This window comes from Melanotaenia boesemani, chromosome 4, assembly GCF_017639745.1.
Source record: "Melanotaenia boesemani isolate fMelBoe1 chromosome 4, fMelBoe1.pri, whole genome shotgun sequence".
Lineage (NCBI taxonomy): Eukaryota > Metazoa > Chordata > Actinopteri > Atheriniformes > Melanotaeniidae > Melanotaenia > Melanotaenia boesemani.
Genome location: NC_055685.1, coordinates 1,219,731 through 1,245,843, shown reverse-complemented (window position 1 = coordinate 1,245,843; position 26,113 = coordinate 1,219,731). Strand labels below are relative to the sequence as shown.

The 26,113-nt window shown below is 44.8% G+C and overlaps 1 protein-coding gene across 2 annotated transcripts in view; it reads left to right on the top strand.

The window, feature by feature from the left end:
• The first annotated feature begins 550 nt into the window (after positions 1–550).
• Positions 551–26,113, top strand: part of usp34 (ubiquitin specific peptidase 34) — a 65,259-nt gene continuing 39,696 nt past the window's right edge. For both annotated transcript variants that reach the window (XM_041982029.1, XM_041982028.1), the window contains exons 1-17: positions 551–894; positions 7,342–7,432; positions 10,165–10,708; positions 11,739–11,789; positions 17,177–17,326; positions 17,566–17,633; positions 20,069–20,261; positions 20,719–20,780; positions 20,858–20,939; positions 21,060–21,152; positions 21,362–21,487; positions 21,591–21,720; positions 21,869–22,002; positions 23,886–24,589; positions 24,704–24,918; positions 25,054–25,169; positions 25,466–25,593. In XM_041982029.1, coding sequence (XP_041837963.1) covers positions 852–894; positions 7,342–7,432; positions 10,165–10,708; positions 11,739–11,789; positions 17,177–17,326; positions 17,566–17,633; positions 20,069–20,261; positions 20,719–20,780; positions 20,858–20,939; positions 21,060–21,152; positions 21,362–21,487; positions 21,591–21,720; positions 21,869–22,002; positions 23,886–24,589; positions 24,704–24,918; positions 25,054–25,169; positions 25,466–25,593 — 2,930 coding nt within the window. In that variant the 5' untranslated portion in view covers positions 551–851. The remainder of the gene's footprint in view (positions 895–7,341; positions 7,433–10,164; positions 10,709–11,738; positions 11,790–17,176; positions 17,327–17,565; positions 17,634–20,068; positions 20,262–20,718; positions 20,781–20,857; positions 20,940–21,059; positions 21,153–21,361; positions 21,488–21,590; positions 21,721–21,868; positions 22,003–23,885; positions 24,590–24,703; positions 24,919–25,053; positions 25,170–25,465; positions 25,594–26,113) is intronic.

Here is a 26,113-nt window from a genome sequence, read left to right as displayed (position 1 = left end):
TGCTGTTAATTTAAAAATGAGCTAACATTTTCCATGTTGTTTATGTTGTATGTATATGTTCTACTGGGAATAAAATATGTGAGATTTTCATATCATTCATTCTGTTTTAATTAAATTTTACACAAAGTCTCAGTTTTGTTGTAATTGTGCATGTGCAATAATTTGGAAATTTTATGCATATGATGTTAGCTAACACAAATAAATAAGCCATATGTGGATAGTGAAATTTCTTTGAATCGTGGAAAACGTGGATTGTTTCATGGGGGTAAGGTTGTTTCATGGGTCTGAGGTTGGATGCATGTTGACAGCCGTCCAGTTTGGTTTCACCTATATGGTAATACAAGTTATTAGTTATATAACATTACTTACTATATATTAAAAAAAGAAAAAAAAGCTGAGTCAACATGATTATTTGTCTTTAACATCTTTGCCCTTGAGGTCATGTGAATGTGGTCTGAATATTTGAGTTATCGTGAGATTACCAAAGTATAACGAATGACAGCCCGAGACGTTACGGAAAGTTCCGAACCTCCTACATGCTGTACGACCCCCTCCCTTCCTTTTTCAACATGGCTGCTGTGTCTACTTTCTCAAGTATCGCTCAGATTGGTGACTGATTCGACTTCTACCCTACAGTGCCTCTTACCTATTGGTATACATAATCGTCATCTGGATGCAGATCACGTCCTCCACCTTGCTGTTTCCCCAGGATTTATTCAGTGGCCTAACCTGAACAAATCACTCCCTCCTCTGGGCCTTTTTTTAACCCCCAAAACAACTACCTACCAACCACCAACTGTTTCCAGTGCAATGGTTTGAGTTGGTGCATTCAGTATTCCGCTTCATGAACAATGTGTGAGAACTGCGCCGAGCTGGTGGAGGTTTTAAATGAAAGTAAGTATACAAATATTTTTTTTTATTTTCATCAGTCGACGTTGAACTAGCAGCATAATGTTAGCATCACTGCTCATTGAAGCTTGATGGAAACATGTTAGCATGATGGCAAGCTAAATATGACTAGTCTTTTTTTCTTCCTCTTCTTTATCAGCTCGCCCTAACATACAGACTTTTACACCATAAAGCAATAAAAGAAATGACATTGCGGCTGTGAATTTTTGCAGTTGGCGACATGTTTTCGTGTGGGACTGTGTCTGATATAAACGCAGATCCCTTTCTCTTTTCCAAATTTGCAGTCAGTTTTGGGCCTCGGGTTTGTCAAACACTTCTCATAGAAATCTAGCACCTAAATGGTTTGAAAGTCTGTACCTTTATCGATTTTGCACGTGACATCGCAGTTGTGAGTTAAAATACTTAATCACTGTGGAACATTTGACACAACAGCGATGGTGAAAGATGCTGATGTTGTTAGAATGCGGCTTGCATGGATTTGGGAGATAGCAGGCTAAGTTAGCTAGCTAAGCTAGCGAGCAAGCTGACTTTGTTTGATGTGTTTGTCAGGTCAGTCTGCTAGCTGTCCACTCCACTGACACCCATTGTTTTGGCCACAGTCACAGTTCAAAATGGCCTGCTAACGCTTAGCAACACGCACACGGTTAACTGTGCTGACACTTAAACACGAATGGAACATTTATAAAAATGTTTTGGCGAAAGCGTGAAACGTTACTTAAGCTAGTAGCAACTAAGCTAGCCCTGAAGATTTATGGCTAAATGCAGACCCATATTTTCTCATAAGCATGTCGGCGAGCATCGGTTGCTTGGGTATATTTTTTCGACTGGTCTCTTTTATACATTCTTTTTTTGTGTTAGCTTTAGACATGTATTTAATGTTGCCACTAAAACAAATTTCACCAACTGGTTTAATGTCAACTTAAGCTAGCAATCACAAGTGTAATATTGCCGTTATTGATCAAACTTCGCAGTTAATATGAAACACGATAAACATGGATTTTGTTTGAAACAGTTTTTAATTTACATTTGAACACCAAAAAAGTAATCTCAAATTATTTATATCCTTCTCAATTCAGTTGAGAATTGGATTCCAGTCAGAGGTCCAACCGTCCACAGTGTTGTCAGCTAACCATTTCCTCACACTCGTGCTGTGTGTTTTGGGTCATTGTCATGTTGAAATGTCCAGGACTACCCAGGGCCAAGTTTCTCTGCAGACTGCCTGATGGATGTGGATGTAGATTTTTTTTCATGGTGCTATGTACTTTGATTAGGTTGCCTGGGCCATTGGCTGAAGAACAATCCCAAAGCAACACCAAAATGGAAGACCAGATGTGTTGTTTTTGTCCTGATGAAATTACGCTCTTGTGTGCCCTATGTGGAAAGTTTGGTCTGCATCTGCAGAAGCCAGTAGTTAACAGTGTTGACTGCATGGCTCAGATTCCTAAGGATGTCCTTGGTGGGGATCCTCGGATTCTTTTTCACCATCTGCCCTACCAGTGTAGGTGTCCTCCAAGACAGTGTTGAGCATCGAGTAATTTTTAAAATAATATTTTGTTTTGTGGCCACTGGAACTAAGGCATTTAGATATGGCCTTGTAGCCCTTTCCCCTCGTTGTGAGGAGCCACAATATGTGGTTGCAGGTCCTTACTGGGCTCTTTTGTTTTAGCCATGACTTGCCACAAACCTGCAGCTGAGAGCTGCTGTTTTCCACCTCAAGTTGATGAAAAGAGCTGTTTTTAATTAATGAGGGGGATTGGGATGCTCTAGAACATTGAATTGTATTTAACATTGAATTTCCCATAGACCTCAACAGTTTGCGGTGGGTATGAATAAGTTTGGATGTTTACGTTTATGTCCTTTCCAGGCAGAAGGAAAATGTTGGCCATGTAAAAAATTCATTTTAGCTTTACTGAACATATAATGTGCAGATACCTCTTTGTTTTAAATAGTTGACACTTGTTATTTTCATTTGCACAATGTTGTATCATGAGCGAAACAAGTTATAGGACTAACTAAATCTGGGTCATGTGTTTACCTGACATCACGTCCACCTCATTACCTGTTTTAGCATAAAGTCAGCCCTACTCATTATAATCCAGCATGTGTGGGGAAACGTTCTCGGTTGCTAGAAGATGTCTTACGTTTGTGTTTTGACTGCTCCTGTTATTAAAGTAGCAGAAATGGTCAGGTACACGCTAGGGTCCTGCTTGAAATCACTACGAAAGGGAGAGTGAGCCAAGGATTTCATGAAAAGATGCTTTCAAAGTGATGCTCGATGATGTTTATCCAGTTATGCTAATTGAGGTTATATGAGGCCAGTCGGGTGTGTGAGCGGTTAGCGACATGTTTCAGTTTTGTGCCTTTTGTTTTGCTTTCTTAATTGTGAACTTTAAAAAATATTTCATAATATTTTAGCACAATAAAATGATATGTAGTGTCCGTGTAGCAATGTGATAAGAGTGCATCAGATCAGAGACGTCCAGCTCTGGACCCCTCTGGGGGGCCAGCACCTGATGGGGCTGGAGGCTGCTGTCCCTGACCTCCTGGGGCCTGTGCTTCATGGCCGTGGGTTCTCTGGCTGGGCCCTTCCTCTGCCTCCTCTGGGCAGATGCGTGGTCTGCTCTGAGGCGGGCTGGCTAGGATTCGTGCTCTGGGGTGGTTTGTTTGTGCTGAAGATGTTGCAGGTGGTTGTCTGTTTCCTTACAGGCGTAGCAGCTGGCTGCCTGGTTTTTCCAGTTTAGGTTTAGCTCATGCTGTTACTTTCTATTTGGTATATCCATGTCTCTTTATATCTCACCCGTTTTCTCTTGTTTACTCATTTCTTCCAACCCCCTGTCAGGTCCAGCATTAATATAAATTCAGTAATAGACAAATCTAATAATACCTAAATTATCAAGAGGGGCCTGATATACATAAAGCTCCGCTTGGCACGGCACAGCCATCGCTCTGCTTGGCACGTTGCTGGACAGGTTAAAAAAAGGAAATTGTTATTGGTTTAATGACATGTTTCAGCCTGGTGGAGTTCCTCTCTACAGCTGATTGAACATCCAGATCTGTGGATGTATGTAATGTTTCAGCTCTTAAACATGTTTTCATGTTCTAGAATATGACATTTGTGGTTTGATTCTGACTAAAATTGCATCTGATTAGGGATTATTTCCTATCAATCATCCGTAAAGTTTCATCTTTTTGCTGTTTCTCTGAGCAGAAGGTTTCCACCTGTGTGATATAACAGAGGGAGGATGGTTTGGTACCTTAGCAGGGTGCTGTTTGCTGCGACGGCTCTGTCAACATGATTGGCAGGCCCATGTGCTGTGTGCGCAGTGACTTGCGACCTTAGATTCGCTGCAGCATGCGTGCATGTGTGGGAGGCAGTATTCACTTAACAGGCGTTTTCTTTTTACTGACTCAGGGTCAGTGGAAACCCTTTGTACTTAGTGTTTTAAAATGAGGTTGAATTCTCTCTGCACCTAATTCACATATGGAGAAGAAGTTTCAAGGTGTATTGTGATATACCTTAAAACTGATATAGTTTTAAATCATCATACAGTTTTATAACTGCTTGCACCAGCCAGAGGTCCGACTATTACTTTAAGTTGCATGCAACCTCAGGAAGTCATGCTACATTAAAAAAAAAAAAAAATGGCGCCACCTGGATTTAACTAAACAAACAGGTGGGAGCCTCCTATTGGATAATTACTGCATGGGCGATCATCTTTCAGCTGCAACAAGGTATTCAGCCGCAACGAATGACATGAGTAGCTTGTCATTTCTTAAACAGTTATGTGGAAAGACGCATCCGTGGTCATGGAAAAGATGCTAGTCTGTTAAAGAAGAGTCAGATCATTGGCATTTAGCAGAGAGAACATCTAAGGAGAGCAGACACGACTAAAACTGGGTTAAGAACTGTCCAACTCATTATTAAAAACTAGAAGGAGAGTGAGGAACCACCAGCTTCCAGGAAGAAATGTAGCTGGAAAAAAATCCTAAATGATGGTGATCGCTTAAACTTTAAAACTCAGTTAAATAGTGAAAGTTAGAACATTTCAACATGAACAATGTGAAGGAACTCAAGGGACTGAACAGCTGTGGAACCAGAACCCCCAATATCCACCAGGAGCATGTGTGCTGCGGTTTCGTTTTGACCTTCGTGGCGGGTCGGTCCACACCAGGAGCGTGTGTGCTGCGGTTTCGTTTTGACCTTCGTGGCGGGTCGGTCCACACCAGGAGCGTGTGCGCTGCGGTTTCGTTTTGACCTTCGTGGCGGGTCGGTCCACACCAGGAGCGTGTGCGCTGCAGTTTTGTTTTGACCTTCGTGGCGGGTCGGCCACACCAGGAGCGTGTGTGCTGCGGTTTTGTTTTGAGCTCCGTGGCGGGTCGGTCCACACCAGGAGCGTGTGTGCTGCGGTTTCGTTTTGTCTTCGTGGCGGGTCGGTCCACACCAGGAGCGTGTGCGCTGCGGTTTTGTTTTGACCTTCGTGGTGGGTCGGTCCACACCAGGAGCGTGTGTGCTGCGGTTTTGTTTTGACCTTCGTGGCGGGTCGGTCCACTCCAGGAGCGTGTGTGCTGCGGTTTCGTTTTGACCTTCGTGGCGGGTCGGTCCATACCAGGAGCGTGTGTGCTGCGGTTTTGTTTTGACCTTCGTGGCGGGTCGGTCCACTCCAGGAGTGTGTGTGCTGCGGTTTTGTTTTGACCTTTGTGGCGGGTCGGTCCACACCAGGAGCGTGTGCGCTGCGGTTTTGTTTTGACCTTCGTGGCGGGTCGGCCACACCAGGAGAGTGTGCTGCGGTTTCGTTTTGACCTTCGTGGCGGGTCAGTCCACACCAGGAGCGTGTGAGCTGCGGTTTCGTTTTGACCTTCGTGGCGGGTCGGTCCACACCAGGGGTTTTGTTTTGACCTTTGTGGCGGGTCGGTCCACACCAGGAGTGTGCGTGCTGCGGTTTCGTTTGGAGCTCCGTGGCGGGTCGGTCCACACCAGGAGCATGTGTGCTGCGGTTTTGTTTTGACCTTCGTGGCGGGTCGGTCCACACCAGAAGCGTGTGTGCTGCGGTTTTGTTTGGAGCTATGTGGCGGGTCGGTCCACACCAGGAGCGTGTGTGCTGCGGTTTCGTTTTGACCTTCGTGGCGGGTCGGTCCACACCAGGAGTGTGTGTGCTGCGGTTTCGTTTGGAGCTCTGTGGCGGGTTGGTCCACACCAGGAGCGTGTGTGCTGCGGTTTCGTTTTGACCTTCGTGGCGGGTCGGTCCACACCAGGAGCGTGTGTGCTGCGGTTTCGTTTGGAGCTCTGTGGCGGGTCGGTCCACACCAGGAGCGTGTGTGCTGCGTTTTTTTTTTTTACCTTCGTGGCGGGTCGGTCCACACCAGGAGCGTGTGTGCTGCGGTTTCGTTTTGACCTTCGTGGCGGGTCGGTCCACACCAGGAGCGTGCGTGCTGCGGTTTCGTTTGGAGCTCCGTGGCGGGTCGGTCCACACCAGGAGCCTGTCAGGGTCAAAGCTTCTGCGAGTGCCGTCCGTCTAGCTGGAAGCGCGAGATCACAGAAGAAGTTGAGAATCTTGTGATTCTCGACTTTCAGGATAAACGTTGACTGATTAAACCCTGACTGATTAATGATGTAATGTTCACACGGTCCAACAAGCTCAAGTCTTTACAGTGGCTTTTATTTTGAAAATTATCTGAAAACATTTACACTGCTCCTGTTTCTGATTTCCTGTCCGGCTCTTTCTGAACCTCGGAGTTTGATGTGTTATGGACCCAGTGAAAAAGTCAAAAACAGACTTGGTGCGTATGTTTATCGGAGAGCTGCAACACGGTGCTTCTGACACACCGCGGTGCGCCTGGTGTGAACCAAACCATTGACTAGAATGGCCGCCATTAGCTGCGGAGGCCATGGCGTGCACACACTCCGTGGAAACTGGCCTTAAGAAAATAGCTAATGTTCTAGGCAGCATAAAGTCTGGACTCTGGAGCGATGGAAGAAGGTCATGTGGTCAGATGAGCACAGACCTCCCTGTTCCAGAGTGATGGAGCATCAGGAGCATGTAGTGCTACTGTACGAGCCTGTGGAGGCCGTCTGTTTGTCGACATTTATCTGAAAATCTGATGTTTGAGATCACATTTATGCAGACAGGAAAATCCACAGGGTTGACAAACCTTCAAGTACCACTATATGTGGTACAGCTTTTTTTCATGGGCAAAGCTTCGATTACATTTTTTTGTTCTGTTTGAAATAAGTAATATCCACCATCATCTTACAGCTTCAAAGTGTGCACACTTCCCAAGTAAAAAACAAATGTCTGCTGAGGTTTATTTGACTGTTTGTGTTTGTCTTTGTGTGCGATGCTGATGGCATTGACAGCTGCTACGTCTGGTCCCACAGATGGAGTTAGATTTACTGTTGTTTTTTAACACGTATTTCATGTTCTTTCTCCTCAGTATCCAACACAGAAGGCAGTGATGTTGGCTTCCAGCTGAAGAAAGAACATGCCCTGCGGGTTCTATGTTACATCAGCTCCTGGACGCAGAGGTCAGTGCTGCTTCTACTGGAAATCAACTTTTCAAGTTTCCATGAATAGAATCTAGTAAAGCAAAGTTCATGGCTGGGCTTTATTTCTTTGTTTTTATAGTTTTTTTTTTTTTTGCTCAAAATTGGAATATTTTATAAGGACGCATTTCTCCGTGATTCACAGGTTCACAGATTTTACAGATTTAGTTTAATCCTGGAACAGCTTCCCTTTCGATATGCTGTTAATGAGACACACTTATAAGAATCTTGGGTACATGCACGGTATTATTGTTGATGGAGGGGATTTTCAGCATCATTAAACCAGGTTTTAATAGGTTTTAATTGCTGGTTGCTGCTGAATGAGGAGAAACAGATTACGGTCTGATCTTCCTAAAGGAGGCAGGAAGAGGAGCGCTTTGCATTTTAACATTTGCATTAAAAAAAAGAAATCCAGCATCTTATTTCTCTGGTGCAGCAGCTGAAAAGCTGTCGGTTGTGTAGCAAAGACGACGCTGACATCTCAACGTACCGGTGTGAATGTGTCAGGGGGTTGAGTTTGTAGCCTAGCAACGACAGCTAGTGATGCCACAGCCTGCTTCTGTAGTGGTCTGGCCGGTTTGACGGCAACTGACATTACTGGTCTGAGGTTACTGGTCTGAGGGTCTAAGGTTACTGGTCTGAGGGTCTGAGGTTACTGGTCTGAGGGTCTAAGGTTACTGGTCTGAGGGTCTGAGGTTACTGGTCTGAGGGTCTGAGGTTACTGGTCTCTGGGGGTCTGAGGTTACTGGTCTCTGAGGGTCTGAGGTTACTGGTCTGAGGATCTGAGGTTACTGGTCTGAGGATCTGAGGTTACTGGTCTCTGAGGGTCTGAGGTTACTGGTCTCTGGGGGTCTGAGGTTACTGGTCTCTGAGGGTCTGAGGTTACTGGTCTGAGGGTCTGAGGTTACTGGTCTCTGAGGGTCTGAGGTTACTGGTCTGAGGATCTGAGGTTACTGGTCTCTGAGGGTCTGAGGTTACTGGTCTCTGAGGGTCTGAGGTTACTGGTCTGAGGGTCTGAGGTTACTGGTCTCTGAGGGTCTGAGGTTATGGGATGTTGTTACCGTAGCATACACCTCTCACCTCCCCAAACAATCTGCTGTGTGCGTGTGCAGAGCGGCAAACTTCAGATGCTCTCATGTTGACATAGCGTCGCGACATGTCTCTACATGTCTCTACATGTCTCTACATGTCTCTACATGTCTCTACATATCTCTACATATCTCTACATGTCTCTACATGTCTCTACATATCTCTACATGTCTCTACATGTCTCTACATATCTCTACATGTCTCTACATATCTCTACATGTCTCTACATATCTCTACATGTCTCTACATGTCTCTACATGTCTCTACATATCTCTACATGTCTCTACATGTCTCTACATGTCTCTACATATCTCTACATGTCTCTACATGTCTCTACATGTCTCTACATGTCTCTACATATCTCTACATATCTCTACATGTCTCTACATATCTCTACATATCTCTACATGTCTCTACATGTCTCTACATATCTCTACATGTCTCTACATGTCTCTACATGTCTCTACATATCTCTACATATCTCTACATGTCTCTACATGTCTCTACATGTCTCTACATGTCTCTACATATCTCTACATGTCTCTACATGTCTCTACATATCTCTACATGTCTCTACATGTCTCTACATGTCTCTACATATCTCTACATGTCTCTACATGTCTCTACATGTCTCTACATATCTCTACATGTCTCTACATGTCTCTACATGTCTCTACATATCTCTACATGTCTCTACATGTCTCTACATATCTCTACATGTCTCTACATGTCTCTACATATCTCTACATGTCTCTACATGTATCTGCATGCCACACACAGGTGAGCGACACTCCCTCCAGCAGAGAGAGCGCTTCGTAGAAAAACCCATGTAGATGCGTCAACGCTGCTGTGATGGCTTACACTCGATGGTCGTGATGTAGCCGTTTTATATATCCTACGTAACACGTCTCATCGAGTGTACTGGATGTTAGCGAGCCCTGGTACATCTGCTTTTTAATGACAGACGTCCCTAGCATCAGCCGTTTAAGCTGGAGGAATGGTGTGTGAGCTTCTCGTGTGCTCATGCAGAGGATTCAGAAAGTGTTCCTTAAACTAAGGAACTCATGTAAATCAGAGAAGTTCCCCGTCTGGTGTTGGGTCTTATCAGGAACACCAAATGAAAACACACTGATTCCCTCCCATAACTGAACTGTATCGTTTGTATGAGCCGTCGTTGTTGGAAAGATTTGATGTCTTGTTCTGATTCTAAATTTATGACGAGTGTCACTGAAGGTTAGCACATGTTAGCACTCTGTTTTCTCCACACAATTCACACGCCTCCCTGTGTCACGTTATGGTTCTAAAACAAATAAAAATGTAGTTAAACCGTCTGTTTAAAAACATTTTACTAACCCTTCCAAAGACTGTACATTCATTTATCTTATTTAACAGATGTTCAGTCATTGTTTTCACATCTGTAGGTTATATTCATACTTGGTTATTAATACTTGTGTCCATCGTCTATTAATGCACGTGATAGAAGCAAAAAACTTTAATGAGTCATTTATGTTTTAAAGCCTAAGAACAGTGTTTGTATGCACATATTTTAACCTTTCCCTCTCAGTGGGATCCTACTGCATCTGATCTGAATAAAACCTCCTGCTTCTTCTTTGTTGTGTCTTCAGGCAATGTCTCTGCTGCTTCAAGGAGTACAAGCATCTGGAGGTCTTTAATCAGCTGGTCTACGCACTCATCAACCTGGTCATCACCCAGATCAGCAGCCTGAGGGACGAACTCTGCAGTAACCAGGACCGAACTCTCAAAGGGGGCGGGTCTGGGACGGGGGAAACGCGTACTGAATGGAGCCGGGATGATTCTGTACCTTGTACCCTCCCTCAGCCGTCTTCGCCGGGGGAGGATGAACCTGTTAATGTAGAGAGAGACTCTGCTGAAGAGGACATGGACACACCTGACCTGAACCAGAATAAGACTCAGAGCCAGGATCAGGTGGATGCACTGGGACCTGTGGATGGCAACAAGCCTGGGGAGGGTGATGTTGGTGGTGGCGATGATGCTGGAGGTGGACACCACGGCAGTGTTGACAGTCAGGACTTTAGCTCTTGGAGCACAGAGGAGAGGGAGAAACTGTTACTGTGTGCAGCCAAGATTTTCCAGATCCAGTTCCCCCTCTATACAGCCTACAAACACAACACACACCCCACCATAGAGGTAAGAACAAGCTGGGTGGCGAGTGGGGAGGACAAACAATGAGCAGCTTGCATCACCAGGGCTTTGTCCGCCATGTTGGGGCGGTACTGTGTCCAGCTACACACTTTCAGGTCTCTCACTACTAAACTTAGTCAAAAACACACTGGAGAGAAACGTTGTTACCGCGGTAACCTCACAGGAGAAGGGAAGAGTCCGAATGAAGCAGCAACAGCTCGAATCCATGAACAGCTGAAGCTCAGATTTAGGTGCATGTCCACGGTTTGACGTCGGTGTTCACCTTGTGTTTGGTGTAAGTTCAGACACCTGAAGAATTTAAAAACGGGCTTAAATTTTTTTTTTGTTTGAATTGATTCAAATGAAATGAATCCAGTATTGATTCATAAAACTTGTAGATTGAATTTATTTTTTTTAATGCGTCCTCATTTCCGGTAACGTGACCCTACTCTTGCGTGACTTACCGAGGCTCAGCGAGATCTCACACACAACGGGTTTCCTGTGTCGCCTCCATCAAAATCCGCTGAGATGATGTCACGTTCAGATGGTTTCATTCACCAGTGTGGATTACAGTCACCTACAAAGTACTCTGCAGCGTATTTCCGCTCACATTAGCAGCTAACGCTGAGACTGCAGCGCTCATATTAGCAGCTAATGCTAACGCCACCAAGTTCCACAACAGGAAGTAATGTCACCGCACACCTATGTAATAGATCCAACGTGGTCATTTAAATTCACATTTCCTCTAGAGCAGGTTTCCGTTTTGTGATGTTGAAAACTGATGTCATTCCTCTGATTGGCCTGTCAGTGTTAGAAAGTCAGGATTAACTGCTTCCTCAGAGTCTGCTGAATTAAACGGACTCTCGGGTAAAAACATTTTCTTTTGTCTTCTCTGTTGTTTTAGCATTAAGCCGTGAACTGTTATTCAGAAACATGAGGATGTAAACGTCAGCTAAGCAGTATTTAGATGCACCTCGAGGTTAAGTTGTCGTGCCTTTTTCCTGCTTTGGGTTATTCATGTCTGCTTTTTTTCCAGGACATATCTGCTCATGAAAGCAACATCCTTGGCTCCTTCTGTGACATGAACGTAAGACGTAAACCTTAATTATTCCATCGCACCAGGCTAAAAGTTGTCTCTTGTTGAACCTAAACAAACAGCAAAAACTACACTGCTCACAAAAATTAAAGGAACACTTTTTTTATTGGGCCTGGCATGAAATCAGTTAAACCTGTCTGATAATTTTCTGGTTGGTTAAGCAGCTGAGGGCATCGTTAATCACTTTCAGCTGTATTGGTGTTCATGGAATTAACAACAGGTGCACCACAGTGGCAACAATCAGAAAACCCTCAAAACAGGACTGGTTTTACATGTGGAGGTCATTTCAAGTTTCTCCCTCTTGATCTTTTTTGGCTGATTTTTCACTTGTGCTGGTTTTGGCTTGAGTAATCATCTCTACTGGCAGTATGAGGCGATTCCTTAACCCTACAGAAGTTGCACAGGTTGTCCAACTTCTCCAGGATGGCACATCCACACGTGCTGCAGCAAGAAGGTTTAATGTGTCTCCCAGCACAATCTCCAGAACATGGAGGAGATTTCAGGAGACTGGTGGTTATTCTCGGAGAGCTGGACAGGGCCGTAGAAGGTCCTCAAGCCATCAGCAAGACCGATACCTGCTCCTTTGTGCAAGGCGGCACAGGCTGAGCACTGCTCGTGCCCTACAGAATGACCTCCAGAGGGCCACTGGTGTGAATGTCTCTACCCAAACAATCAGGAACAGACTTCATGAAGGTGGCCTGAGGGCCCGACGTCCTGTAGTGGGCCCTGTGCTCACTGCCCAGCACCGTGGAGCTCGACTGGCATTTGCTGAAGAACACCAGAATTGGCAATTCCGCCACTGGCGCCCTGTACTTTTCACAGACGAGAGCAGGTTCACCCTGAGCACCTGTGATAGACGTGAAAGAGTCTGGAGAAGACAAGGAGAACGTTATGCTGCCTGCAACGTCGTTCAACATGACAGGTTTGGTGGTGGGTCAGTGATAGTCTGGGAAGCATATCCATGGAGGGACGCACAGACCTCTACTGCCTAGGAAATGGTTCTCTGACTGCCATAAGGTATCGAGATGAAATCCTTCAACCCATTGTCAGACCCTACGCTGGTGCAGTAGGTCCTGGTTTCCTCCTAATGCACGACAATGCCCGGCCTCATGTGGCAAGAGTATGCAGGCAGTACCTGGAGGATGAAGGAATTGAAACAATTGAATGGCCTTCACGATCCCCTGACTTAAACCCAATAGAACATGTGTGGGACATTATGTTTCGATCCATTAGGCGCCGCCAAGTTGCTCCTCAGACTGTACAACAGCTCAGGGATGCCCTCACACAGATCTGGGAGGAAATGCCACAAGACACCATCCGTCGTCTCATTAGGAGCATGCCGCGACGTTGTCAAGCATGCATACAAGCTCGTGGGGGCCACACAAGATACTGAAAAGCATTTTGAGTTGCAGAAATTAAGTTTTTGAAAAAATGGACTAGCCTGCCACATCTTCATTTCACTCTGATTTTAGGGTGTCTACACAATTGAGCCCTCTGTAGGCTGAAAACTTTTATTTCCATTAAAAGACTTGGCATCCTTTTGTTCCTAAGACATTGCCCTGTCGTTATTTGTATAGATATCCAACTTCATATTGAGATCTGATGTATCTAATGTGTTTCTTTAAAGTGCTCCTTTAATTTTTGTGAGCAGTGTAGTTTGTTTCATTTCTTGTGAGCTTCTAGAGGAGCAGATTTGTTTGAAATGATGGAAAGTCCTTTGGTTTTCTGTGCAGACTGCATGTACAGGTTGTATGAGCTAAGCTTACAGACACATGATGAAACTGCTTTGACTTTTCAGGATGTGCAGAAAGAAAACAACATCTGTGGGCTACATGTGTTTTGCAGCCTGTCTATTTTGGGTTTCTGCTAATTTAAATCGGCGTGATCAAATCAAATCAAATCCTTTATCCTTTATGGAGGGAAATTGGTTTTGCAACCCGAGAACAAACAGAGGACAGAAACATCTAAAACTAAATCAGAACCAATGGCATATGTCAAAAAATAGATTCACACAATCCAAAACAATAAATGAGCTTAAAATAAGTTAAATGAAAACAGCTGAAAGCAAATAAAAAGAACAACTCTGTCACCTTAATGGCCGTTACCGTTTAGCAGGTGAACAGCAGCAGGAAGAAACGACTCTTTAAATCTTTTTGTCCTCCTGAACGGGGCCTGAAGCAACCACCTGAAGGCAACACAACAAACTCACTGTAGAGAGGGCGATCTGGGAACTTCAGTATATGAGCGTTTCAGTAGAAGACGAGTGGAAACTGGGATCCAGCAGCTTTCACTAACCTGCCCAGACTAAGGCTGCCGAAGCAGCACCGACACCGAAGGATAGAACCGATTCAGTAAAAGAGAGAAAACCTATCAGTGCAGACCTTCAAAGACCTCAACGCTCTTAAAAAGAATAGCCTCTGATGATGCGTTTGGGGACCAGCTCTGCTCTGTGATGTGGAACCAAGCCTGAAGTTGTGGTGTATCTAGCGTAGATGTCGAGCATCTTTTAAGCTGCCTTGTAATCCTTGTGCTGCAGTAAGTAGTGTCTCGGTCATGAGCGAGTTCCTGTTTTCACTTATAATTCAGCTACTGTGTCCGGGCCCCAGAATGACCCTTCACACCGGTGCACTACCACAAAGGTGAGGCGCACCGTGACGCTCTCAGCATCTTTCATACCTTTTGATCATCATTGATGGTTACTTAAATTACTGTGAACAAGAGTGAGGTTGAGGAAAAAGTCTCTTTATTTTAAGTGCTTCACTGAACTGAATGAAACAAGGTGTCAAACTTTGAAATGGATCATGAGGCTCTGCTGCTTCTGAAACTTTCCCTCCTCTGGATTCACGTTTAATCTTCATGAGAATAATCTACCTGGACTTTAATTTGGTGAAATGCAGCTCCTTGTTGGCTGTATTTTATACCACAAACCAGCCAGAAACACCAGTTTCTCTTATCTGTAGTTTTGTTGGCGATTGATAATCTTTCCTCGGATCGGGTCCAGGTCAGCCTCCGAGTGCAGCTCCAGCACACATGAAGGCTGCGCTCGTTTCTGGTTGTTTCCTACTTGCATTCAGTATGTTCTCAGCTTGAAGCTTCACCAGGAATGGCTTCAGCTTTTTCTCTTTTGAAGAATGGCGAAGCGTTGAGACCCGTTTCTACCAGTGGGTCCGGGGCGGTGTGGTTTGGTAAATCCTGACCTCTGCTGGGTTTCCTCAGCCCACCGGTAGGTAGCGTAACAGCTGCATAGTGATTGATGCATCCTAGCAACGTGACACCTTTCTTCAATTATAATGAAGAAGAATGCCACACAGAAGCGATGCAGGTTGGCCATCCAGCACGTGGCTTTAAAGAATCAGCACATATAAACATGGACTTGTTCCCGCTCTGGTCTTAATGCTGAGTCACACAGGAAGTGAGGATTCTTTCCACCGGTCAGCAGATTGCAGTGTGTTAAGCTCCACCCTTTAGGGTAAGACAGGGTCCTAAAAACAATAGGACAGGTCTTGTCGGATATCCTGGCTCCCTTCCTAGTGTTCGCCTGTGTAGCTGCAAACATGCACAGAGCCGTTGGTGGAAACGGAGCTTTAGGTTTTTCTGTGGGCTTCTTAGCCGCTGCTGAACATCTGGGGGAAACTTGTGCTGCATCAGTCAAAATTCCTTCAACTGTCATCCAGCTTTTCTTCATTTGGCTCGGACACCATCAAAAGCTCTGAAACTGGGGGGATAACTGATCTCATCCACATATGAGCAAATTTCAGCTGATTCCAGGTTGACTGTGAAACTCTGCAAAGCTTTTTCAGCATCCTGGACATCATCGGCTCCCACTGATGACCACAGAATACACAGGCAGACGTTCAGGGAGATCAAATCCAACACCCAGACCTGAGAAGTGCTGGGAGCACCGGTGCTACCAAGGGAAAAAGAGTTGTACTCAACGCGTTTTTGAAGCCTCTAGAGCCCTGTGATGGCGAAGCTGAGCATTAAACTGTGAGGTTTATCCAGCGTAGCTGTTGATTTGTTTTTAGTTGTCTTTATAACATTCATTTTGCCGCTATAAGTAATGCCCGTAATGATCAAGTTCATGCGTTCATCATGACTCAGATGTCTGTTTAGATAAGTAATGTCAAATGTCTTGTCCTCTGGTTTATTGTCCATGCCCACATTATCATTATGTGTGGAGCCTCATGATGCTCAGTATTCAGTCTTTTGCTATTGAAGCTGGTTGAAGAAAAGTACCACAGTTCTCTAAAACTACGAGTTGATGTGAACTGTTTGCATACTACTAATACCGCTTTCTGTCCTGTGCTGGGAAACTTGGCTGCTTGTAGATAAGATGTAGTTCCCCGCTATCATGCAGGTGTTGCATGTGTCCCTGCAGCAGCACGTCCAGGTGAATGGCTCAGTAACAGACTTGTGCAGAACGTGACAACAAGCTGTTGGAGATCCATTTTTTTGAGTCTCACACTGACTTAAGCTCAAAAAAGGTTCATAAGAGGTTTTTCTTTTTAAGAAAGACGAGGTCTTTTAATGCTTGCACTAAAATGTTCTCTCTTTTTCTTTTTAAAAGTGTAACTGAATCGGTTTTATCTTTTTTTGTATTATTCTTGGGTCGTTTTGTGAAAGCTGCTGGCAAAGTTTCTGGATCCCAGCAGGAGGCCTTCTGGCCATTTTTATCAAAAATGTGGTGAGGAAAGCTTGTCTATATTAAACCGCCCTCTCCAGATTGAGTTTATTTTATTGCCTTTGGGCCGTCGCTTCAAGGCCTCTTTTTGTCCCTCCTGCTGTTCATCTATTTAACAGTAAAGGCCTAACGTGACAGAGTTGTTCTATTTGTTTTTAGCTGTGATTTTCATTCTCATTTGTTGTTTTGAATTGTGTGAATCTCTTCTTTGACACATCCATTGGTTCTGACTTTGTTTTTTGATGTTTTGATGTGTTGTCTGTCCTATGTGTGTGTTCTGGCTGTAAAATCAGTTCCCTCTGGGGACAATAAAGGATTTGAATTAAATTTCATTTAAATCAGATCTTGCAGTAGGGAAACATCCAATACCTGCAGGATGCTCTCGAGGACCGGAAAGCGATCCCTGATCTAGATGATGTGTGTTGGATAGCTTCAGCCTTCTGCTACATGCTAAGCTGCCTCAGGATAAGCTGACTCGCATAAAGTGTTGCGCTACTAAGTTTGAGCCAGGTTAGAACCTCAAAACATCAGAAGTTTGCAGCTTTTTCTCTTGTTGCACAGATGAAAATGTAAACTTGTGTTTACTGGAGAGCTTCTTGTCATGTTGGATATTTATTGTGTGAATATCATGTGGTTAATGTAAAAAAGCAACTTTAAATGAGCTTGTGACTGTAAGTGTGATGTGTTTGTTGACCAGGACGTGGAGGTGCCGCTTCACCTCCTGCGCTATGTCTGTCTGTTCTGCGGCAAACATGGCCTCTCCCTGATGAAGGAGTGCTTTGAATGGGGCACTCCAGAGACCCTCCCCTTCCCCATTGCTCATGCCTTCATCACCATCGTCTCTAATGTGAGTTTTAATGCGTGAACAGTAAATTTCCTGTCTGGCATCTTAAATGCAGCACAGATTCTAGTACTCTGCACGGTGGCACCTAAAACTAACCTGAGATTTAATTTACCGTGCTCATTTTGGATGTTTGTGGCGGACATGAGTTGTTACCTTATTATTATGTTTAATATGTGTATCAGAAAATGTATGATGACGTGAATATGGTGATTTACTAATCCTGCTTTTGGCTCGTTCCACAGATACGAATATGGTTGCACATTCCTGCAGTTATGCAGCACATCATACCGTTCCGCACCTACGTCATACGGTGAGTTTACAGAGGTAACCGTTCGCCCTAATCATGAAATAAAAGCAGTGGCCCTGACAACTCTGTGACACCTGCTTACTGGTCCCACAAACAAGGAGAAGAGCATTTAAATGCACATTTTTACCTGGATATTGAAAGACTTCTTTCTTCTCTTGTAATCAGCTGAGGAGTAACCCTTTTACACTGCCCGTCCAAAGCAAAGAGTCCCCCGCTGCATTTAACTAAGCAGATACTGTCGGTAGGTCAGAGCCTCCTACTGGATGGATGGTGGTGGATGTTTCTGTTGGCAGCAACGTATCTAACCCCAGATGATGCAACGAGTAGATTCTCACTTCTTCAACAACCAAATCTCAAGACACATCCTGTGGTCGTAGAGAAGATGCTGATCTGTTTCAGAAGCAAAGAAAACTGAGATGCAGAAACTACTAAAACTGGTTCAAGAACTGTCCAACGCATTGTTAAAAACTTAAATGATAGTGGGAAACCATCGTCCAGGAAGAAATGCAGTCAGGAAAAACAGCCTTTCTGATTGGAGCTCTAGCTCGCTGGCTTGGATGTCCACTTCGTTTGTGGTTCTGATTCTAACAGAATCAGACTCAGGTCTCCGTCTGCTTCAAGTGGACTACAAACCAAGTGCATTGTGGGTTCAGCACATGGCATTCCAGATAAACCCAACCACAACATACGCGCATGTGGGACGATGAACGGGAGAAACAGTTCGCGGTCAGACATGAAATACTCTACAAAAGTTTGGATAGAAATGTGATCAACCCGAGACCGCCAGGATCTGATGCTGCTCCACATTTAGCTGTTATTTACTAGAAGCCGCCGTTGTTCTGCATTAGCCGATGGATGAACGAGCTTTCATCTTCGCTGCATGTCACACACGTTATTTAAAAGGTTTGCTTCGTTTGAGAAGTGCAGAGTAAACACAATCTTAGTCCGGAAGTATAATGCACGCCCCCACCAGACTCCCTTAGTGAACCGAGTCCCTGATCGGACCAAGTCCAGTGGACTATCCTGGTGTGATTTTACCCCCTTAAACGTTTGGTGAAATAAAATAGAACAGCAGTAGAACTCAGGACCATGTTTAATAGTGAAAGTTAGAACATTTCCACATGAACAGTGAAGGAACTCAAGGGACTGAACAGCTGTGGAGCCAGAAGAAAACCACTAATCAGTGAGGCTAACCGGAGAAAAAGGCTTCAGGTTGCTAGGGAGCAGAAAGACTGGACTCTGGAGCCATGTGGTCTGATGAGTCCAGGTCTACCCTGGTCCAGAGTGATGGAGCATCAGGGTAAGAAGAGAGGAGGATGAAGGGATGCAGCCATCATGCCTAGTTCCTACTGTATAAGCCTGTGGGGGCAGTCTATGACCTGGGGTTGCTGCAGGAGGTCAGGAATGGGTTTAGCAACATTATGTGTCCAAAGGAGGAGGTCATGTTCACACATGGATCGGCCACCACAGAGTCCAGAATCTTTGGGATGTGCTGGAGAAGGCTTTGTGCAGTGCTCGGACTCTCCATCATCAATACCAGATCTCGGTGGAAAATGAATGGATGGAAATAAGTCTTGTGAAGTTGCAGAAGCTTATGGAAACAATGACACAGCGAAAGCTGCTGGAATCAAACATCAGGGAGGCCCAATGAAATATTAGTGTGACTTGTTTTTGGGCGGGCCGTATATTTAACACCTCTCATCCCCCGATGCTATCATTCTGCATTTTTTCCACCCAGATATAAAACATTTGACGCCATACTGAATGACCCAGTCAGCAAGTTTATTTGTATAGCCCAGCTCAATGACAGGGTGATGTTCTTTACAGAGACATGGAAGCATCCCGAATAAGAAGCAGAATTAAGAATATAAAACAAAAGATAAAGGAAAAGAAAAGTCAGTAGATAAAAACAGTAACCATCTAATCCCTGTGTCTCTGTCAGATTTGAGACTTTTACTCCTCTAACGTTAAAATGCTGCTGTTTGCCGCTGCAGGATGTGATGTGGTGGTTTACTCCGTTCTGAGCTGATTATTCGGTCTCTTTTTTTCTGTCCTCGCTCTCGTTCTGCTAGTGCATCTATCTCATTTATACCTAGTCCTACAAACACTGAAGCGGCACACATTTGATGGTCAGAAGAGCTCCTATCACCATGGCAACAACCTCTGTGTCATCTTCTGAAAAGGACCTTAACCAAAGTTGTTCTTCCTCTGCTTCCTTGTGCTTAACCCAAAGTCTAATAAGCTATTTAAACTCACAAAAAACGACCCAGTCGAGGGTTTAATGTCCCAAACACCAGTCTGGTTGAAGATTCTCTGCCATTAAGTATGCTAGATAAAGATATTGGAGCATGTCATGCGCACAAAGTTTCCTGTCTTGGTTATTGTTACACGTGTCTTCCTCTTCCTCCAGTGGGGTAATACCAGAGTTGTGTGTGCAGGTATCTGTGTAAGCTCTCAGACCAGGAGCTGCGGCAGAGTGCTGCTCGCAACATGGCCGACCTGATGTGGAGCACGGTGAAAGAGCCGCTGGACAGCACGCTGTGCTTCGACAAGGAGAGCCTGGACCTCGCCTTCAAATACTTCATGTCTCCCACTCTAACCATGCGTTTGGCTGGACTCAGCCAAATCACAGTGAGTCACACTGAAAACACGAACCTGAACCCCTTTTCAGCTAGAATAACACGTTCATTGACTTAATGAGCCTGCTTGCAGTTTTACTTTAAGTTGTATTTATGAAGAGATTTAGTGTACTACTTAAAGGAGTTTTTCATCAGAAATGTCTTTTTTTTAAATTATTTAAGGACCATTCACTTTAACGAACACGGATGTAAAAATGTTTTATCCTTTTACTTCCATCTGTCGTCTCTCAGCAGGGTGTCATTTCCACCCATAATCTTAAAAGAAAGCACAACATAAATATAAATCTAATCCATGGAGAACCCATTATTCCCCTTTATAAAGTGCATGAAACCAGTCAATAAAACCATGATGGAAATGATGACGTGCAGGTCATTCATGCAGATGACATAGCTGCGTACCGAGCCAGCTGTCCCGTGTTACGTCTTTCATCGTATCTGTTTTTCCTCAGAATCAGCTCCACACCTTCAACGACGTGTGCAACAACGAGTCCCTCGTGTCAGACACAGAAACGTAAGTTACTGAAGGTCCCGCTACCTCGCGTATGGCTTCACCCAACATCTCGGTGAGATTGTGCTTTGTCCTTTCAGCTCCATAGCGAAGGAATTGGCTGACTGGCTGATCCAGAACAACATAGTGGAGCACATATTTGGACCGAATTTGCACATTGAGGTGAGAACTTGGTGACCTCAGAGTAAATTTGTCCCTCTCGTTCTGCTGTAATTGAACATTGTAGTGGATGGATGAAGGCGTATTTTCTCCCAACGCTTCATGTGCTTGCTTGTTTTCTAGATCATCAAGCAGTGCCAGGTGATCCTGAACTTCTTGGCCGCGGAGGGGCGACTCAGCACCCAACATGTAGACTGTATCTGGGCTGCAGCTCAGGTAAGACAGAGACATTTACACCTGGCTGCTCACAGCTTTGTTTCACTTTACACAAAATGTCCTGAGCATGAGATATTCCTTCTCTCAGTGTTGCCTGTAGATAGAAGCAGCAGTGCCGACTGGCTTCTTCTTAAAAGTAAATTTATTTATATCATTCTTTCTTTCAAAGTTACAGCAGCTTTTATTTGTCTTTTTTCAAATGTTTTTAGTTGAAGCACTGCAGCCGCTACATCCATGACCTTTTCCCATCACTCATTAAAAACCTGGACCCAGGGCCTCTCCGTCACGTCTTAAACCTGGTGTCTGGCCTGCATCCAAGTGCCCATACCGAGCAGGTTGTTTTACTCACACAGCCCAAAAAACCCTCAGAAATCCCACCCTGTGAATATCATACTGTTTTTAATGGGTTTTTAAAGCCAGTGTCACCCTCTTCTTCAGACATTATACCTGGCCTCCATGCTCATCAAGGCTCTGTGGAACAATGCGCTTGCTGCAAAGGCTCAGCTCTCCAAACAGAGTTCCTTTGCCTCCCTGCTGAAAACCAACATCCCAATGGGGAACAAGAAAGGTCAGCCCCGATTCTTCTTTCTTATGAAGCCTGCAGAAACAGTTGCATAATATTTTGTAAGGTTTTTGCAGGAGCAAAACGAAGACATGAAATAAGCTTTAAATCAAAGTTTGTATGGCTCAAAGTCCTTCATGTTGCCTGGTCTTAGGTTCAGCAGCTGCCAGTCCAGACAGCAGTGACAACAGTGACACTCAGCACAGCGGAGGCAGCGACATGGAGATGGAGGATCAGATGATGGTCACTGGTAGCAAGAGGAGCCAGCAGAGGCTGTCCGATACAGAGGTAAACTTACCAACACACAACTTTAAAGAGACAAAAATGAGACGATTTTTATGAAGCAAACAACTTCTGTGTCTGTAAAAAGAAAAGTAACAGGTCCTCATGAACAACGTGAAGGGAACTCGAGGACTGAACAGCTGTGTAGCCAGAAGAAAACCAGTAATCAGGCTAACTGGGGAAACAAAAGACTAATTAGTTAGAGAGCATAAAGATGAACCCTTACTACGTGAATCCGTTCATCTAGCTAATACTTCAGTCTTCTTTACTTCTGCTAACATAAAACACAAACTGTCCTTTATATGAGAACCAGCATCAGCCAGAACCTGGAAAAGTTTCTGCAGAAATCCACGATTTCATCTGACAACATACAACAGTGGTGTTTTCTGAGTGTGAAAAGACTGTCCTCTACTGAGCAGCTGCAAACATGAGGCTCAACATGGTGGATGAAGCCCACAGTTAGTGCAGCTACGTTTGTGTTTTCTGTTGATCAAGCCTGTACCCTTCAGCCCATTCTATTAACTGGTTAAATGGATCTCCAACAGCTTGATGTCAAGCATCAGCCTGAGAATGACCCATTAATTGGTCTGGTGTGTAGCAGCAGGGAAACATCTTAAACCTGGAGGACAGTGGCCCTCGGGGATTGGGGATCCATGGTATAGCCCTTTTCAGATACGCACCACCCTCTGAGGCTAGAAATAAACTATTCTCCATTTGTCCCCGAGGCAGCTTCGTGGACCTGTTAGGACGTTGTACATTACAGACAACTGTCTTGTTTTACACGCTGGATGCCAGATTTTACTCACATGCAATGGCTTCCACTGTAATATAAACAAACCTGGAGCATACACGTTAGATTCACCCATCTGAATGTTAGAAAGTAGAAAGTGAACCCTGAAAACTCTGCTGGATCGCCGGCGCCCCCCAGCGCTTATATCATGAACAGTTTCTCAGGAAGTGTAGTGTGTAACTGTGTGGGGTAAATGAGATGGATAACTTAAACTTTAGGTGATCTATGGAAGTTTTCTAGGCATTTACACGTATATCCCATCCTGGAGGTTTACAATCAAGCCTGAAAATGTCGTGTTTACACAGAGGCTATGTGGTAAATCTACAATAATCCATGATAACACCATTAGTTATCACATTTTTATAATAAAACGATTGCTGTCACTTCCACGTTGCTAGTAAACCTCTATTTAGACCTGGACATGATGATGAAGCCACTTCCTGTCAGACTTTCCACCAATCAGAGAGCTTAGATTGATGGTAACGTCCAATCAGGAGCAGCCAAAGATCAACAAGCAGAATGTTGTGTGTTTGAAAAAAAGAAAAATAATGCTCCTCTATGGCTGGAATAAAGCCAAGAAGACGTTTCTGATGCACGGTGGCGCCACAAAGCAGCTGAGCTGGAGTTGGTTTAGTGAGGATAGCAGGTAAATAGTAGCAGGAATAACTGGAAATGAGGAAAAAGTGGAAACATGGAAATAGTTTCTGTTGTGTGTTTGTTTCAATAACAATATTTTTTCTCCTGAAAGCCAAAACTTGAGAGAACGATGAGATGAGAAAAGGTTTGGTCACTGTTGGTCTGTGTGTTATTTCTACAAAGTTCTGTTACTAATAAATTCTGCTTTCTTCTTCTGGTCTTTATGCTGCTATATCTATTCATACATTCATTTTACATCATTTTACCTCCCAATCTGACAGCTGAGGCTGTCCAGAACAATAATGTTTGGATGTTGACTGGGATTAAGGGTTGAGCTTCTACATGCCAAAACACAAAAAGAACAGACGGACCAAAAATAGCAAATAATTACTTGGAGTTTTAAGGGTTAAACTGCTCCGTTCAACTAACTGCAGGTCTGAGGAGAGTGGTGTTGTTTTCTCAGGAGTCGATGCAGGGCAGCTCCGATGAGACGGCGAACAGCGTGGAGGAGGGCAGCAGTGGACCGGGCAGCAGCAGCGGCCGCAGCGAAGCCTCCAGTAACGAAGTTGCCTCTAGCCGAGCCAGCCAATCAGCTGGCAGCCCTGGCAGTGAGATGCACTCTGACGACATGGCAGACAGCGAGGCCTTAAAGGAAGAGGAAGATGATGAAGAAGAGGAAGATGATGATGATGACGAGGATGACGATGAGGAAGAAGACGAGGGGAATGGTTCAGGTGCTGAAGGCAGTCAGCAGAATGTGGCCAGAGATCAAACTGAGTCGAGGAAGAGGATAGCAGGAGAGGCTCTCGGTGAGGGGACGAACCATGGGGTGGGGCACATTGGCCCTGGGGGAGGGGCCAAATCTAAAGTCCTTCCCTTCAGTCCAGAGACGACTGCTGTCATGGTAACAGCAGCATCAGCATCTTTAGATAGCCACATGAGGATGCTGGATGCTTGCTCTGCATCATCATCTGCTCGGCCAGAGGGGACAGAGCCCCACCAACAGCCCACAGACATCAGCTCCTCACAGATGGTTCAGGGACCTCAGGAGCCCCCCTGTATGCCAAGACCTGGAAACTTCCTAGGAGAGGCCATGGGCAGTGAACTCTTCGGCTGTCGTAGATTCATCGGGCCCCAGCATCACCACCATCATCACCATCACGAAGGGTAGGACTGTACTAGTCATGTTGCCTGCAGTGCCACCTACACATCGTAGTTTTTTTCAGATATTTAATTACGTTTCTTCTTTCTTTGCTTCACAAACCTCCTTTCCTCCCTCAGTCCCATGGTGGAGGACATGTTGAGTGCTGATGATGTAAGCTGCAGCAGCTCCCAGGTCAGTGCCAAGTCAGAGAAGAACATGGCCGACTTTGACGGGGAGGAATCGGGTTGTGAGGAAGAGCTGGTCCAAATCAACTCCCACGCTGAGCTTAGCTCCCATCTTCAGCAGCACCTACCCAACCTGGCCTCCATCTATCATGAGCACCTGGTGCAAGGTTAGCCACGCTCAAGAGCTTCAAATTAAATTAATCTGTTTTTTTGTTTTGTTTTTTAAACTTTCAACAAGTTAATAAAGGCTAACCTACCAGATCCAAAGATGCTAACCATGTGAATGGTTTATATTTCTACAGGTCCTGCTGTCCATAAACATCAGTACTCCAGCCATGCTGTGACTGACATCAACCTCGACAATGTTTGTAAGAAGGGGAACACTCTGCTCTGGGACCTGGTCCAGGATGAAGATGCGGTACGATTTTAGTCTCATTATGTCTTTGATCGCTGGTTAACAGAGGACGGACCAGCAAACCACCCCAAAGAGAATGACTTGTAGATTTATTGTCTGTGTTTAAAAGAGCTTCAGTCAGATTATTCTCTTAGGTCACACACATTTTCACACACTTAAATATCAACCTTTTCTCCATTACTTTTGATGAGTGTGTGACTCATTGAGTCAACTGGAAGTGTGAGTCAAAGCGTGAAATGATGCAGAATGGAAGCATCTTACTCAGAGCTGCAGTGTTAATCTGTGTGATTTCATTTTAGATTCACCTGTCTGAGGGTTTGATCAATGAAGCAGAGAAGCTGCTGTGTTCGTTGGTGTGTTGGTTCACCGACAGACAGATCCGGATGCGCTTCATCGAAGGTTGCCTTGACAACTTGGCCCATCATCGGTAGGAGCCACAGATTCTGTCGCACTTTGTTCTGTTTTTTCATTGTTTTTTACCAGAATTGTCCACTGGCATCATCCGGTTTAAAAAAAGCCCAGGCCATGTAATGTGCCCCTCATCTCTGGTTTTTAACTGTAATCTCCTTCATTTTGGCTGAAACTCATCAGCTGTATGCTCACTTCTACAAACTGGCCCTTAAGCTGCTTCTCCAGTCCCTTGTTGGTTGGTGAAGTTTCATCAAAGAAGAGGGATGACCAGAGCCTGAACACAGTTAAGCACAACTCTCCCTCTCACCTGATGTCCCAGCCACACGAGCACGTCCTGCCACCACCGTGCACACGCACAGCCTGGAAAATGTAGACGAGGTGGTAACCAGTAGGTTCACCCTGACCCTGCGTACCTTTATGGGGCTCCCGAGCAGCGTTGTTACTTTGAAGGCGAGGTTTCCCAGGAGAGATGTTTTCCAGGGGCACCGCCATGTTGTTAGTATGTTGCTGATTATTCATTAAACCACACGTGGTTG